The sequence below is a fragment of the Brachyistius frenatus genome, unplaced genomic scaffold (genome assembly GCF_029030835.1).
Source record: "Brachyistius frenatus isolate BFR_SWC_R1_liver_20210118 unplaced genomic scaffold, ASM2903083v1 Contig_43, whole genome shotgun sequence".
Classification (NCBI taxonomy): Eukaryota; Metazoa; Chordata; class Actinopteri; family Embiotocidae; genus Brachyistius; species Brachyistius frenatus.
The window spans coordinates 3,211,626-3,225,454 of record NW_027210642.1 but is presented as its reverse complement, the minus strand read 5'-3'; the positions used below and the strand labels follow the sequence as shown (position 1 = coordinate 3,225,454).

General features: G+C 41.9%; 1 protein-coding gene across 1 annotated transcript; it reads right to left on the bottom strand.

The window, feature by feature from the left end:
• Positions 1–237: 237 nt before the first annotated feature.
• On the bottom strand, positions 238–13,554 carry gmip (GEM interacting protein). Its single transcript, XM_069703020.1, has 21 exons — positions 13,354–13,554; positions 11,988–12,078; positions 11,154–11,250; positions 10,900–10,963; positions 8,877–9,002; positions 7,554–7,618; positions 7,288–7,395; positions 7,105–7,185; positions 6,646–6,807; positions 6,334–6,471; positions 5,907–6,097; positions 5,595–5,686; positions 5,446–5,508; positions 5,232–5,321; positions 4,981–5,123; positions 4,679–4,855; positions 4,452–4,589; positions 3,663–3,862; positions 3,192–3,516; positions 2,427–2,529; positions 238–1,625 (listed from the first exon to the last, which is right to left on the bottom strand). Exons 1-21 carry the CDS (start codon positions 13,397–13,399, stop codon positions 1,042–1,044), a joined length of 3,084 nt encoding a protein of 1,027 aa, XP_069559121.1. The 5' UTR covers positions 13,400–13,554; the 3' UTR covers positions 238–1,041.
• Positions 13,555–13,829: the final 275 nt, after the last annotated feature.

The window sequence follows — 13,829 nt, the reverse complement described above, 5'->3', positions numbered from 1 at the left end:
AACTCAGATGGGGAGGATCTTTTGCATTTGTGTTCAAGGTTAGACGGGCACTTAAGAAGGCGCATGCAAGGGGGGAACAACTTGTGATGACATATCAATCCCTCTCCATGCGGGAAAAGATCTATTATAGTTATATCATTATCCTATTATTTTTAAACTGACTGAGTCTGCTGAAAAATATCAAAAGAACAAAGGCAAATGAAGATGATATCACTTACATCTAACCACAACTCCATCTAGACATGAGCAAATGTTGCTTTATTTTACATTGAGGTCTAAACTGGAACAGGTCCAGGGATGAAAAGGCTGATGTGAAAGTAAGAAAAGTGGCATCTCAAAACACTCTACTACAATTGAAATAAACGGTTTATTGCCCTCCTACTATTGTGTCTGGCATGTTTGCCCTCAGACTGAGAGAAGACCGCCCCCTTGTGTTAAAACAGCAAAGATGCATAAAACTGAGGAACATTAGCGTTAAGATGACTAAAACACCAATGAAGTAAACTTTGATCATGTGAAAAGTTCCATCTGGAGGCTATAACATATAAAGAAATAAAAAACGTGAACACTGTATTCTGCAAGTCTTCATTAAAGTTTGTCCAGGACTAAACATGGATACTTATAAGTGGTAGTTTCCATTTCTAAATGTCCAGACTCCACCTCCCTTCTTTTACATTAAAATACACTAGAAGTAATAAAAACTAATTAATACATGAAGCCCTCTTGTCTGGTCTGGGTATTAGTCAGCTTTATGGTCGACAGATCAAAATCTTAAATAAGATTAAGCAGTAATAAGGTTACGGTATCTGAGTAAGCATCAGGTCTGCACTTTTATCTATGTTTCAAATGTTAGTTTGAAACATTTCACTTTTTGGTCACAGTTACATCTTGTGCTACAGGTGATATTTGTGCATAAAATATGAAAGCATTTAATTTACAATAACTACATGAATGTTAATAGTAGTAGCTATGATATGAATGCAGTCTTCCAGAGAGTGTGAATGCAGTCCAGTGAACTGTCTTGGAGATTTCTGTCTGTACTCAGACAAAAAGCTGCTCGTCCTTCCCTGACTGGCTGCGTCTTAGCTTCAGACCAGACAGGATCTTTTGGGCCGGTGAGCTGAGGTTGTGGTCTAAAGACATTGTCTTTGTTAACTGACACAAAGGATGATTCTGTCTGTTATTGGTCAGATTTGTGCTCTGATCAGCTGGAGTCAACTCCTGTGTTGTACCCGATGATGTCGCAGCTTCAGGTGATGTTAATGTTGAGTCCAGTCCCAGCATGTACTGCACAACCTCACGAGGGCTCAGTGGGACGTCCACTTTACTCTCTGTGGCAACGGTGACCTGGTGGACCGCTAAGGTTTGGGGGAGTCTCTGTGTCCCTAGTTCTGGAGAGGAGCTGCGGCTGCTGTCTGCACTCTCTGGATGGCCCCTCACCACGGGAGCTGCAGGTTGTCTGGCTATATGAGCTGGGTTACAGAGTCGGGTTCCAGAGTTGTGGTGTCGGTAATACTTCACAGGCTGTCTGGTGAAGCGATGGTGTGGCTGGGTCCCTAAATCAGAGGTAGGGTCCCCCACCGACTCTCCCTGAGGATCACTTGATGCCCCTCTTATAGCCAGGACTGAGGCAGAAGAGGGAGGACAAGTATGTGACTCACAAAGTAATGCAGTACAAACACAGGTTATTGGTTACTAGTAATGGCTTTCCTTGCATATTGTTTTAGGCAAATTAAACAAAAACCTTGAGTGAAAGCTCAATGATAAACATTCTTCTGGAAGGTAAAACTAATTCCACGATTCTGTATTTGATGTTTATGTATACAGGCGTGTCTTTAGTGGAGATCAGAAGCCTTGAAGCTGCTTGCTATCGCAGCCACAAAGAAGAAAGCACCTCAGAAATACAGCAAGAGTAAAGCAAGCACAGAATAGTTGGAGCTTCAAGAGCCGCATAAAACAGTCTGATTTTGTGAGTTTGTTGTAAAAATTTAAGCCATGATTCAACCAATTTTGCGGAACTACGTAGCGACAAAAGGAAGTCCTATTTCTAAAAATAAATGAAGGAAACGAGTAAAGTGATAAAAAAAGAACTGCATCAGATCACTGTGACTTCCTATACCCACACTATCTGGTACCAAGTAACTGTAATCTGGAACCAACCACCTGTCTGTGTAGAAATGAAGTAAACAACCAGGGAGCTGTATGTGTAATACCTACAAGTTCTCCAAAAAGATTAATTACAACATGTCCTCAGGCAGAAAAAGCACAAGCTGACACAACAAGATGTAATTCAATGTACTGGCAATAGACAACCCCAACATCTATAAACTGCACCAGACATCAAGCACTGTGGATAAAATTCTATCAGTAATTTGTTCCCCTAGTCTAGTGAAGGAGTAATTCCTCTATTGCTGCGTCCCGCCTACCTGCTCTCTCATTGGCTTCAGGGCTGAGCTGGTCCACTGCCTCATTGGATGAAGACTTGTCAGATATATAACCCTCGCTTGAATCTCTCTTGATTTTTCGACTCTGTTGGAATGACAAAAGTTGAGTGGTGGATTTCTGCCGGTGTTTACAGACTAAGACTAATACTGCAGCAGTACATAAGTAGTACATAAGAGTGATAGTTACAGGAGCATTGATGACCCACCACGAATCTGGCTATTCTATATCAAGTACAAATGTAAAGGTACCAAATGTAGGACATTTTGAACTCTCACATTAAGTACTATTAACTCAATAAGGGACATGTTTGGTTTTCCTACCTCTGAGCCTTTTTATAGAGCAACTATGAATGTATACAGTGAGGTAAATTATTCTTTGTTGTTGTTTTTAAGTAATAGCAGTGAAATACCCGCACAGTAAAGCTAAGAAAGGTAATGCAGAGTGCAGAGAGCAGTAGAAATGCAGCAGCTGTCCATCTTGTTAATCCCCACAGCATAGAGGTGAGGTTAAGGTGCCAGGTGCTAAGGCTCTTAAAACTGCAGGTAAGTGGAAACTCTCTTTGGCCGATGTGAGGGCCAAGCAACTGTTACTGATCTTTTTTAAACTCAAGTAGCTGTCAAATGAAGGTGACTGCTTAAAAAGCAACTCTTCAAATTGGTTGCGAATATGAGTCTCAGAAATGCCTGCAGCATCGACTATAACAGCAGCCACTACATTTGTGTTTGAGCTGCCGTTAAAGTACTTACTTCTAGTGAGTGTAACCTCTCTCTGGAGGAAGTTTCATGTTCCGCATCAGCACAGACGCCCCCATCCAGGGGACAGGAAGCTCTGGGAGGAGTGTTTGGAAGAGGTGCAGTGGGGGCTGGAGGAGGAGGTGTGTCGGGTCTTGGCTCCAGACCAAAAATCTTGTCATGGTGTGTGATGAGGAACTCAACAAGGGCAGCCTGGTAGCTGGTCTCCAACAAGGCAATCATTGACGCATCTGTGGACACCAGAGGGCGCAATAATGTTGGCCCAAACACAATACCCAGATTGCTCGGGGACATCTTGTTCTCGAAGTTCTCTGAAACTCTGTGAAGACAAACAGCAGACAAATCCAAGCAAAGCTCAGGAGAAATTTGATGCAGAATCCAAAGAGACAATCATGTTCAAGTGATCTTTGAGCAGATTTAGGTCAAATGTAACTCGAAACATCTGTCGCCCAGTTGCATGCTCACTTCTGCAGGTGAGACATTAGGTGTTTCAAAGTGCTGTAGCAGTATGAAGGAAGTTTCTGTAGTAGCTTCTGCAGGTTGTGAATGATGTCCATTATCTGGTTAGTGTCTGCTGATGGCTCCCTTTCATTTATGAACTGAATGGTCTTTCCCATCGCGATGAAATCATTGTAGAGGTCAAAGGTCAGCAAGGGCTCTGGGAGCTAGAAGAGATGACATTGAGATTACTTACTGAATTATGAGAGAAAAACTACAGTACTGTCACATAGCAATGGAAACAAATCTTTCTGTCACAGGAGACCTCAGAAATACAGCCACAGTCATTAAGAAATATCTTCAGCAACAAGAAGAACAAATGCAACAAATGGCCCCCAAAGAGGCCTGATCTCAGTTTGGTATCACATGACGAAACTAGAAGCAATTTAGGCAGCCAGATGTTTGGAACAGCCTACAGTACCGTGTAAAACTTTGCACACAGCTCGTGATGTTTTAAAGGGTGGTCAGCCCAAATATTGCTCTTATTTGTGTTTTTTTCTGTTATATATATAATTTATATTGCAGTAGTTTACTATAGGTTACTGTATGTACTATAGCTTGAAATGTTGTTTGGCAGCTGTTTAAAAAAAAAAAAAAAAGTAAGTTAATTGATAGATAGTTGATTGTGAAAGTTTCCTTACATTACCTTTGGTGCCTTAAACCTTTGCACAGTAGTCTATCTGATTTTTAGCCCTCATTCTCTTTATAATCAGCCTAACAAATGCAGTGCAATTAATTTGGTAATGAGTCCCTTACCTCCTTGAAGAAGTGCTTCAGGATGGAGCTGATGTCATGTGGCGACAAGTCAGAGAGTTCCACCTGCTCCTTTTGTAGCTCAAAGGCCTGACAGAGCTTCTGGATGCGAGGCTTGGACCCACTCACCCGATACACACCCTCAGGAAACAAAAGCAGACAACAGTTATTAGACCACAATTCCCACATGACAGCCTCCATGTTTTGGTCACTGTGATGGTAAACAATACCTGGACAGAGAGCGCTCGACTCTCGATCTCAGACGTGCAGAGCAGCACCACAAAGGGCACCTCGTCTGGCCTGTTACGTGGCAGCAGAGAGAAGTCCACTCCGAACACCGTCCCCTTCCTGTGCTCACACTCCAGCTGACACACCTCCATACACTTCCTGTGCAAAGCCAGCCCGCACTGAACGTGTGACGGGAAAACAACAGATCACATTAAGAATCACGGAAAATCCATTGATGTTCTGTCCATGTTAGTCTGAGCTGCAGTTCTTCTCCAAATGTATAGAGTATGTCTCTCATATGTACCTCCTCACATTCAACCCCAGTGACAACAATGTAGTTGTCACACTGCTTGCATTTCACCATCTTGCTCTTCATTTTCCTGAGTTTGTGTGACAGTGCAGCTCGAGAAAATGTGCGAACTTTAGGAGGCTGGTAATCAATTAATTCTGCAGGGAGAGGGAGAGAGGATAGATTTATGAAGTTTACTGTCAGTGGGGTGGATAGGTAAATAAATCTGTTCCTGCTTATAGAGGCGTAAAAAGGAGGAAACAAACCTGGTTCTGACACCACATCCCGGTCGTCCAGGTCATCCGATGATACAGTCAAAGTGGATCCTGTTTTGGGCAGCCACCTATTAGTGTGAGCTGCAGTTACGCATTCCCACAGAGCAGAAAAAACAGTAACAGAGGAAATAGAAGTTAAGCTCCGTAAGGTTTTGATACGAATGTAAAGGAAAAGTTAGAGAAGCAAATGTAGGTTTGTGCCTACCAGGGCTGGACAACGATTCCAAACTGCCTCCAAAGCTCTCATTGTCACTGCAGCCTGTTTTCCCTGAAGTGCAACATAGCACAACATGAGGTTAAAGAGAGGAATTTGTCTGTAAATATAGTCATGGTGTAATCATGCTGAGTCCTTACTGCCATCGCTGGGTCGTCTCACAGGGCTTTCGTCTGCCACGAAGGAGTTGTCCTGCACAGAGCTCAGAGTGCTGCTGGTCTTTCGTTTGTTGCTTTCGAATAAAATGTATTGAGACAATTATTTGAATGCTTAAAGTGCAAGAAGACGCACATAAAATTGTATATTCAGTAGATGCCAAACTATTTTTCTGCATTACACACATTTTTCCTAGATGATCATGATCTAAAAAAGTTGCATGTACTGTATTTTATCCACTTCAGACATCACAGCCACAGTAACAGCAGAAACAGCCCTTTGTCAGTGTACCGTACCCTTTGCCCTGAGGAACATACTCCTGGAAGGTGAAGCATTGGAGAAGCTGCTCGGGGCGACGCCTGCTGTGGATGTAAAGCAGGTAGGGCTCACCAGGTTCCAGAGGTCTGCAGGTCAGCTCCAGGTTGTGATAGCCGAGGGGAATGGGCTCCGTCTGCTGCCGCTGGTAGTAGAACATGTTGACTGTGGCCTGATGCAAAGGAGAGACCAAGAAGTAATTTGGTCAGCAAGAAGATGGTTGCGTGGAATATAGCATCAAAATATTCAAATCAAGTTATCAGAGGAAAAAGGTTGGAGACGTATTTCCAGCATCCCAAGACACTGTGCTTGACAAAACTGCCATGTATTCTATGTTTTAACCGCATCTTGTCGAGACACAAAGTTGACAGGAAGACAGGTATTTGGTTTCCATGATTTCATACCAACCTCCTTGAGCACAGTGTCTCCCTGACAGATGAGCTTGCGGATGTGAGAAATAATTTTCTCTTTGACCTTCACTAACCCCTCTTGGTGGATCCTGGCGTCCCTCGCACTATTTCGGTACAGAAGCTCCGCCTCCATCACCTGGGGAGGACAGAGAGAAGACCTTAGAGTTGCTATGCAGTCATAAATCAGTATAAGTCTTTTTTCTTATATTGCATTGTCAAACATTACTAACAGAAAAAGAGTAACCTGTGATTATACTTTTTTTTTTTCTATTAAAACTTTATTTCTATAGTGCATTATCAGGATATTCACCTTAGTCTGGGCTTCATCCTTGGACTTCCTCCTCTTGTCCAGTGTTTTTATCCCAGCCGTGTCATCCACAGCTTTAGCAGAGACAGCTTTAGCCTTTTCTAGCTCATCGCAGCGCTGGAAATATTGCTGCCTGGCCTTTTTAAAGGCTGTCACCGCTTCGTTCTGAAAACAGGCAAAGTTGACCAATAGAGAATAAAAAAAACCAGATTGTAATATAACATACAAAGTTACTAACATGTAACAGCAGTTACATCAACAAAAAAAACAACACAAACAATACATTACAAACATGTATATGCATCATGAATGATGCAGTTTACACACAGACACAAATTTTAGCTGTATTATTATATATATATAATATACTATGATGATGATGATCATTTTCCGACAAGGGTTTGGACAGTGCAATCAGCTCAGCTTAACTTCAACCATAAACATGATTCCTAACTCACTCACCATCTTCCTTTGCTCTCTTGCCCACTGCTCTTTAAACTCTCTGCGCCACTTATCGATCTCATTCTTCTTGGCAGCCAGGGCCTTTGGGAGAGAGATACTGGATTAAAGTCATCTGCCTCTGAAACACAGTGAGGGATTACTTTTTCTGTGTGTGTGTGTGTGTGTGTGTGTGCGTGTGTGCACCTGGTAACAGCGGTTTTGCAGCAGTTCAGAAGTCCTTCTTGAGGTCACACTGTTCTTCATGTCTTGCTCTAGAGCCATGGTGTAGATGTACTGTAGCGGCATCATCTCCTGCACAGGCATGGACAAATTTACACAGCTTTACTATAGTAAATACAGCTAAGACAGGAAAATGCTACAAATTTGAATGCAGCAATCCGTTTCAACTACACAGTGTCACACAATGTGAAACATTTTCTTTGGAAAATATCCAACAAACAAAGCCGTACCTGCTGCGCCACATTGGCCTTTGCGCCTTCAGCTGCCTTCATTATGTTTTTTGCAAATTCTTGTTCTGTCAACAAAAATCAGCAGTAAGTTTTTCTTCATCTTAAGATACTGTACATCAAGACAAGAAAAGACAAGCAGACTTGGACTAGCTACTGAAATGGGAACATAATATTGATGGCTGCTATTGGTGTGTTGCCTCAGTTTGATGCCCGAAACCCTTTTCTGATCAAACGTGGTGACAGAGCCTCCGTGTCTCCTCAGACACCCCTGACCTTTACTGAAGAGCTCATTAGACCTCTTGGAGCTCAACGACAACTTGACTGTAGTCGATCTGGCTTGTGTCTATTTTGATTTATTTCATTAAACACCTTTTGGTCTGCATTTTGCATCAGTGGAATCATTTCAGCAGAAAATGAAGTATTTTCAGTGTTTCTGTCTGAAGCTGTGAAATCGACTGTGGAGAATCTGACCTTTCAGTGCAGGTCAGGCACTGATAGAAGCTCTACTCTGACAGCAGCTCGTGATCTGACTGCTCTCTTTGAATAGGAACATCGTACTGTTGCTATTAAGTAACTCATAGTGTGTAATAAGTGGTTTGAGGGCTGAGCTACACCCAGAATTACTCATCAGTTGCTGTTGCCTGACGCTGCTCCTGCACAGCTGAGCTGCTGTTACTCTGTAATTTGATTGACTTGCATGCTTGACATCCTTGTCTAGGACACCGGACATGTGTGATGGCTGATACGAGGGTAATCACTACCTATGTACCTTAAAAGCACCCCATCTCCTTTATTACCCTCCTCTTGCTGGCTAATCTGCCCTTTAATCCTTTCTCCCTGTGTGTGGCTCACAGGGGTGACTGTGGACATCCTCGGTAAGTGACTTAATACAGACTGGCCCTGAATATGACATATTGCTCCATCGTACAGTTTAAACCAAAACATCTCTGGATTATTTTTTCCCAGATAGAAGATACTCAACAATGCTCTGCTGTTCTGAGTCCTGTTGACTACTCTAGCAATGTCTTACCATTTCTAAAAAACAAACAAACACAAGAACGAATTCTCTTGAAATAATTTGAAGAAATGAATCCAAATTTACCCCAAACTTGAATCCACTAAATGTTGGTACTTTTCTACAACTAGTAACTGCAGAGTGCTTGAAATAATTTTTATTTCATGAAGTAGAGACAACCGATTTGCATTTTGTAAGCAATCTATTTGTTCCTGCTGTTGTGTTCAGTTCATATTCAAATACAACACCTCTATGATGTGACAATAATTTGCACATGTGTTTCTTTTGTCAGCTGCTTTAGAACTCACCCAAGCTGATTCTCTTCTCCATCCAGGCGAGGAGGTCTTTGGCATAGCGGCACCACGTCTTGGTGTATTGCAGCGCCGTCTCCACTCCATCCTCATAGCGACAGAGGGCCAGGTCTGCTTCCTGGGCTGTGGGGGAGTACATCAGCATCACTGTCGGGTCGGTTACATTTGGAGCTGCACCCAGGGATTAAGCCGTGTCCACCGGGCTACAACCCCGCCCAGCAGCTTGTCTCTCCCGGAGGTCTCAAACAGCCTCCAGCCTCAAAGAAACACCGATCTACTCCAGAGTGACAACCCCAATCTCCCAGACTTCATCAAACAAGACGATCAAAAATCAAATGCCACTTAAAAAAAAGAAGAAGACATAAACAAACCCAGAACAGGAAACAATGATTGCATATGGCAAGTCATAGCTGCTCCTTAGAGTCAAGGTCCTGTGGTTCCCAGAAGGTCCCAGCAAACTGTAGGGATCTCTTGCATGTAAACACAACTGATGTATACTGTAGCTGGTTGGCAACAAAACCCTGCCCTACATCTCCCACTTATCACAATGGGGATGTGACCTGTGGGAGGAGGGTTTTTACGGACCAAAGACAAACAGCTTTAGCTTGATAACTTCCCTCGTCTCCCCTCTTCCTCTCTCTGTCCGGCCCCTCCCTCTCCCACCTGTTCACTGGTAGTCAGCTACAACGAGAGCAGATACAGACAACACCCAGAACCAGTGGGCAATATTAGGACACCACTGTGCCTCAGCCATACTGTTGTCGACAGGCAGGGTGTTGATATGACAACTGCTCTTCTTCCTCTGTGACTCACACGAACACACGTTGGATGACGCATGTGACAGTCACCTGGTCTCTCAAACAGCTCCCCACAACATTTTCTATTTTGCTATTTTTCTCTGAGCTCCACCTCCACTCCAACTTTTGCAAACAGATGTCATAATTTTTCCTTTCAGACAAAGTTTAAAGCCCTTCAAGAACTTTCTCACATCTTTGAGCGGTGCAGGTTTTTTTTTTTTTTTTTTTTTTAATACAGCCAGGAAGAGTGTAACAACTTCTCTCTCATGTTCCTCAATCACACATGCAAATTTGATTCCGCTCTGTTCTGTTACACAGACGCCCAATCCAGTAAGAGTGGTAAAAAAAAAAAATCCGACCGGGGTAACATTTTCCTCAATATCTTCAAGCGAAGTCCAAAAACCAGAGTTGGCAACTCCAGGGGAGTGATGGATTTGAAACCCAGCTTCAGTTGTATGTTAAGGTTGACCTCTCTTCCCCCTTTTCCTCTCTGTATTTTAAAGTCTCTGAGCACTTTTCAGAAACCAGCCCTCAAGCAGAGTCTGTGCAGCCCTGTAGCTTCAGCCTCCCGCCCTTAGATTGAGGATTATCCTGGTCAGATCCAGATTGCGGAGTGACAGGCTTTAGAGGAGCATCGAGTGCGGTTTACCTCCTGGTGTGTGACCGAGCGAGTGCGGTAAGGTGAGGTGGGGGAGGTGTTCTGGAGAAGTTTCTATGCAGCAAGAATATTGTTTTACTCTACTATTCCCGCTATCTTATTATAACACTATCCATCTCTGTAATTCCTCGTCTCTGTCTCAAACTATAGGTTTCAGCACCCAGTATGACTGAGGACGGTGGACTTGGCAGGGACTTCCACTATAGACCATGAGTGGGTCTCGTCTTTATATATTGTGCAACTCTGTCATCCCCTTGTGTCCAACATAAAAACTGAGAGCAGCTGTCTCCTGCTTTAATCCTCTCCTTTTAGCCTAATCTTGTTACAGAAGGGCAATACAATTTACAGCTAATTATAAGAAAATAAATAAAGATTGAAGGTACTCTATTAAGTGTCACAGATCGCAGATGCCAGTCACAGGTGAGCAGGTGATTAAACCTTGACCGATACAATAGGTCTCATAGATTGGTGTTGACGTACAGCACAGAGGAACCTTGGACTGATTCCTTGTGTGCATGTTTTGAGCCAAACATACTGATCCGCTCCTCTCTAACACATTACAAACCTGATTGGTTTCCATCCGCCTCACTGGCTTCAGCTTGTATCTGTGGACCTAATGCATCTTCACACTGTGAAAAAAAACAAAAACATACTGTTACTCTATCAAAGCACCGATTATCCCTTAAAACACAATGTTCTGTGAATGGGTTTCAAAAAAATCTGGATAAAAAGTAATTTTTGGCAACAGAATGTGAGTTAAACTTTAACATCAACAACAACAACATAATTATTCATAATTTTGAGGTATTTATCTCTTACAGAGACATCCTGTTCCTCTGTGAGCTCTGCACTTTCTACAGAGAAGGATTCTGAGATGGACTGGGAGTCGAAGTCGGACAGCAGATCCTCCCCTGAACTGAACACAGGAAAAATGTAGATGGAGAAAAACCAGTCAAACACCTAAAAAGGCTTAGGTTTCCCTGAGGAACATACTGTATACAAACAGTAAATATATACTGATGTAAGAAGCACACTGTTTTGTTGACTTTTATCAACTTACATCACTGCACCCATACTTTGCAATATTCATACTGTACATTATGTCTGTTTAGTGTTAATGTCCCTTCAAAGAAATGCTGCAATAATAAGACAAATCCCCTAACATGAGCAGTATCCAGTGATTTCAGTTTTTGTCATAAAATCATAAACTTGACTTAACTTTTATTTAAAAGCTGCCATCAGATGAACACTATCTATACTGTTCTTTTCTCGGTTCCCTCACGCCAGCCAGTCGAGGCCACCCACCTCTGACCCTGTTTCTGTTGCGAGTTTCTTCCTGTTTAAAGGGAGTTTTTCCTCACCACTGTCACTAGATGTTTGCTCATTGGGAAAATTTAGGACATATGGCGCTTCATTTAATTCAGATTGAATTCAATACTGAGATATCTGGCTGACTTCATGTTGATTGATCAGGGTTATGAATTGACAAATATATCTTAACAGATTCATCCAGCCTGAAGCCTTTTTTTTCAACAACACCTCAGAAACCACTATGTTTTTCCTTCACAGTATTTAGATCAAGCTTAGCATTCAGAGTGATGCAGAAGACATGAGAAACATGAGGAATATACTATGTAGATGTGTAATACTTACGAAGAGATTAGAGATAACTCAAGATTATCAAAATCTCTGAAAATCTCACTATATCGCTTGGTTTCAGATTTATGACGCACCTTCTTCACTTCTGAAATGAGACATGTTAAGATACATTAAATAATAAGATGATCTTAGTATTCATGAGATACTGAACCCAATTGCAGATTTGAAATCCTCACCACCAAACAGACTCTACAGAAATGTAAAATGCTTCAACACAACACAAACTTAAAGGCCAAATCAATCTTTAATATATGCAAACAGACTGCAGATCACAAACACACATTAGGACAAAATAAAAAATATTGAAAATGAGAAAAGATAGTTCCACTTCTGCAGTCATATCTCACAGTGTTTCCTTAAAATTTCTGAGAAAAATTGTTTTCGCTGAACATGAACTGAAATAAAATGCGATGCATTTTGATAATGAAACTTCCCAACTTCGTGCTTACATTATTTCACTGGTGTTTCACCTTCTGACGTACTGACATTTGAAAAAAAACAAAAAAAAACCTAGTCATTTACAACAAATTAGAACAATAAATTTTTCTTTCTCAGAGGCGCCTCCATTTCTGTCAACCACATCCTGCTTGCAATTTGTGTCACGTCCATCATGAACATAGAGTCCTTGTTTTTCAAACCAGCAAGTGGTTACATGTAGAGAAGTGAGAGGCAAGAAAAATGTTCCATTAAACTTAGTACTGAGTTTTTTTTCAGTCAAATTGCACAAATATTTAACTATTTGGCATTTGTAAAGTATTTTTTCATTCATGAATATAAATTAGTTTGTAAAAAGTTCCTGAACAGGAACTTAGAAGCTCAAATTGTACAAACGTTTCTACTGCCACACTAGTACCAATGATATCTTGAGTTAATATTTCACTCTTGGTGTTTTGCAAAGTATAATGGTAGGCTTATCCTGTTCAATAAAAATACAGAAGTCAAACAGAAAAGACAGAACAAGAACATGTCAAAACTGAGACAGGGTTCAGGAAGTTCACCAACCACTCATCAAGGAGGAGGATGCCGCACAGCACCACAAACCCTTTGCCAAACACATTTACAGAAATTACTGAGGCACATTGTGCAGTGTGTGCATGCACCCGCATGCAATAACCACGTCATATTGGCATTATAGCAATGTCGGCAAATTTTCAAACACATTGCTGGAGGATATTCATCCATTTAAAGCCATTTTAACCAGTGAATAAATGTATATCTCATTGGAAAAGGGTTTTGAGAACAAATTAACACAACAAAGAAGATGTAAGATGCATATAAGGTGGATGAGCGGCACGATATGTAGAGTAAAAACCTGCACTTGCTCAAAATCGCCTCCAAACTTTACATTCTTGGTGCTCACCTGTGGCTTGAGAGGAATCCTTGTCTGGAACCAGATCTTCTTCCATTGCTACACTATCACCACTGCAGCAAGTCCCTACCAACAGCCCTGACACATTATCTGCCCCTGAGGTCACACTACAATACACAATAAAAAAAAAAAAACCCAAAGCAGTATAGTTGAGGTGGCAGGAAATCTGCACTTCAGTGTACACAGAGTGACACACTTATGGAAAATTACAAACATGCAGCTCTGAGCTCGCTGCCGTTAAAGCTCTCAAAATGATCTTCCTCTGGTAGAGTGGAGGTTGACAAATGTTTTCATCATCAAGGAAAGAGGAAGTGTGTCTTACTGCCACTGCAGGCCCCACCTACGCCATCTCAGCATATATGGCGAGGAGCCACTGTGTCACATTTGTGCTGCCGTAGTAAGAAAGGCTTCTGACCTCGGACGGGTATTTAACTTCAATATAGGAATGTACTGGTGTAATGTGATAT

What these genes read in the sequence shown, in the direction of transcription:
- gmip (XM_069703020.1), bottom strand. Translation starts at nt 13,399, where the DNA reads ATGGAAGAAGATCTGGTTCCAGACAAGGATTCCTCTCAAGCCACAG. An exon ending in TATGTTCCTCAGGGCAAAGG is followed by an intron (nt 5,687 to 5,906) that starts GTACGGTACACT and finishes TTTATTCGAAAG; the next exon opens with CAACAAACGAAAGACCAGCA. An exon ending in GTCGAGCGCTCTCTGTCCAG is followed by an intron (nt 4,590 to 4,678) that starts GTATTGTTTACC and finishes TTGTTTCCTGAG; the next exon opens with GGTGTGTATCGGGTGAGTGG.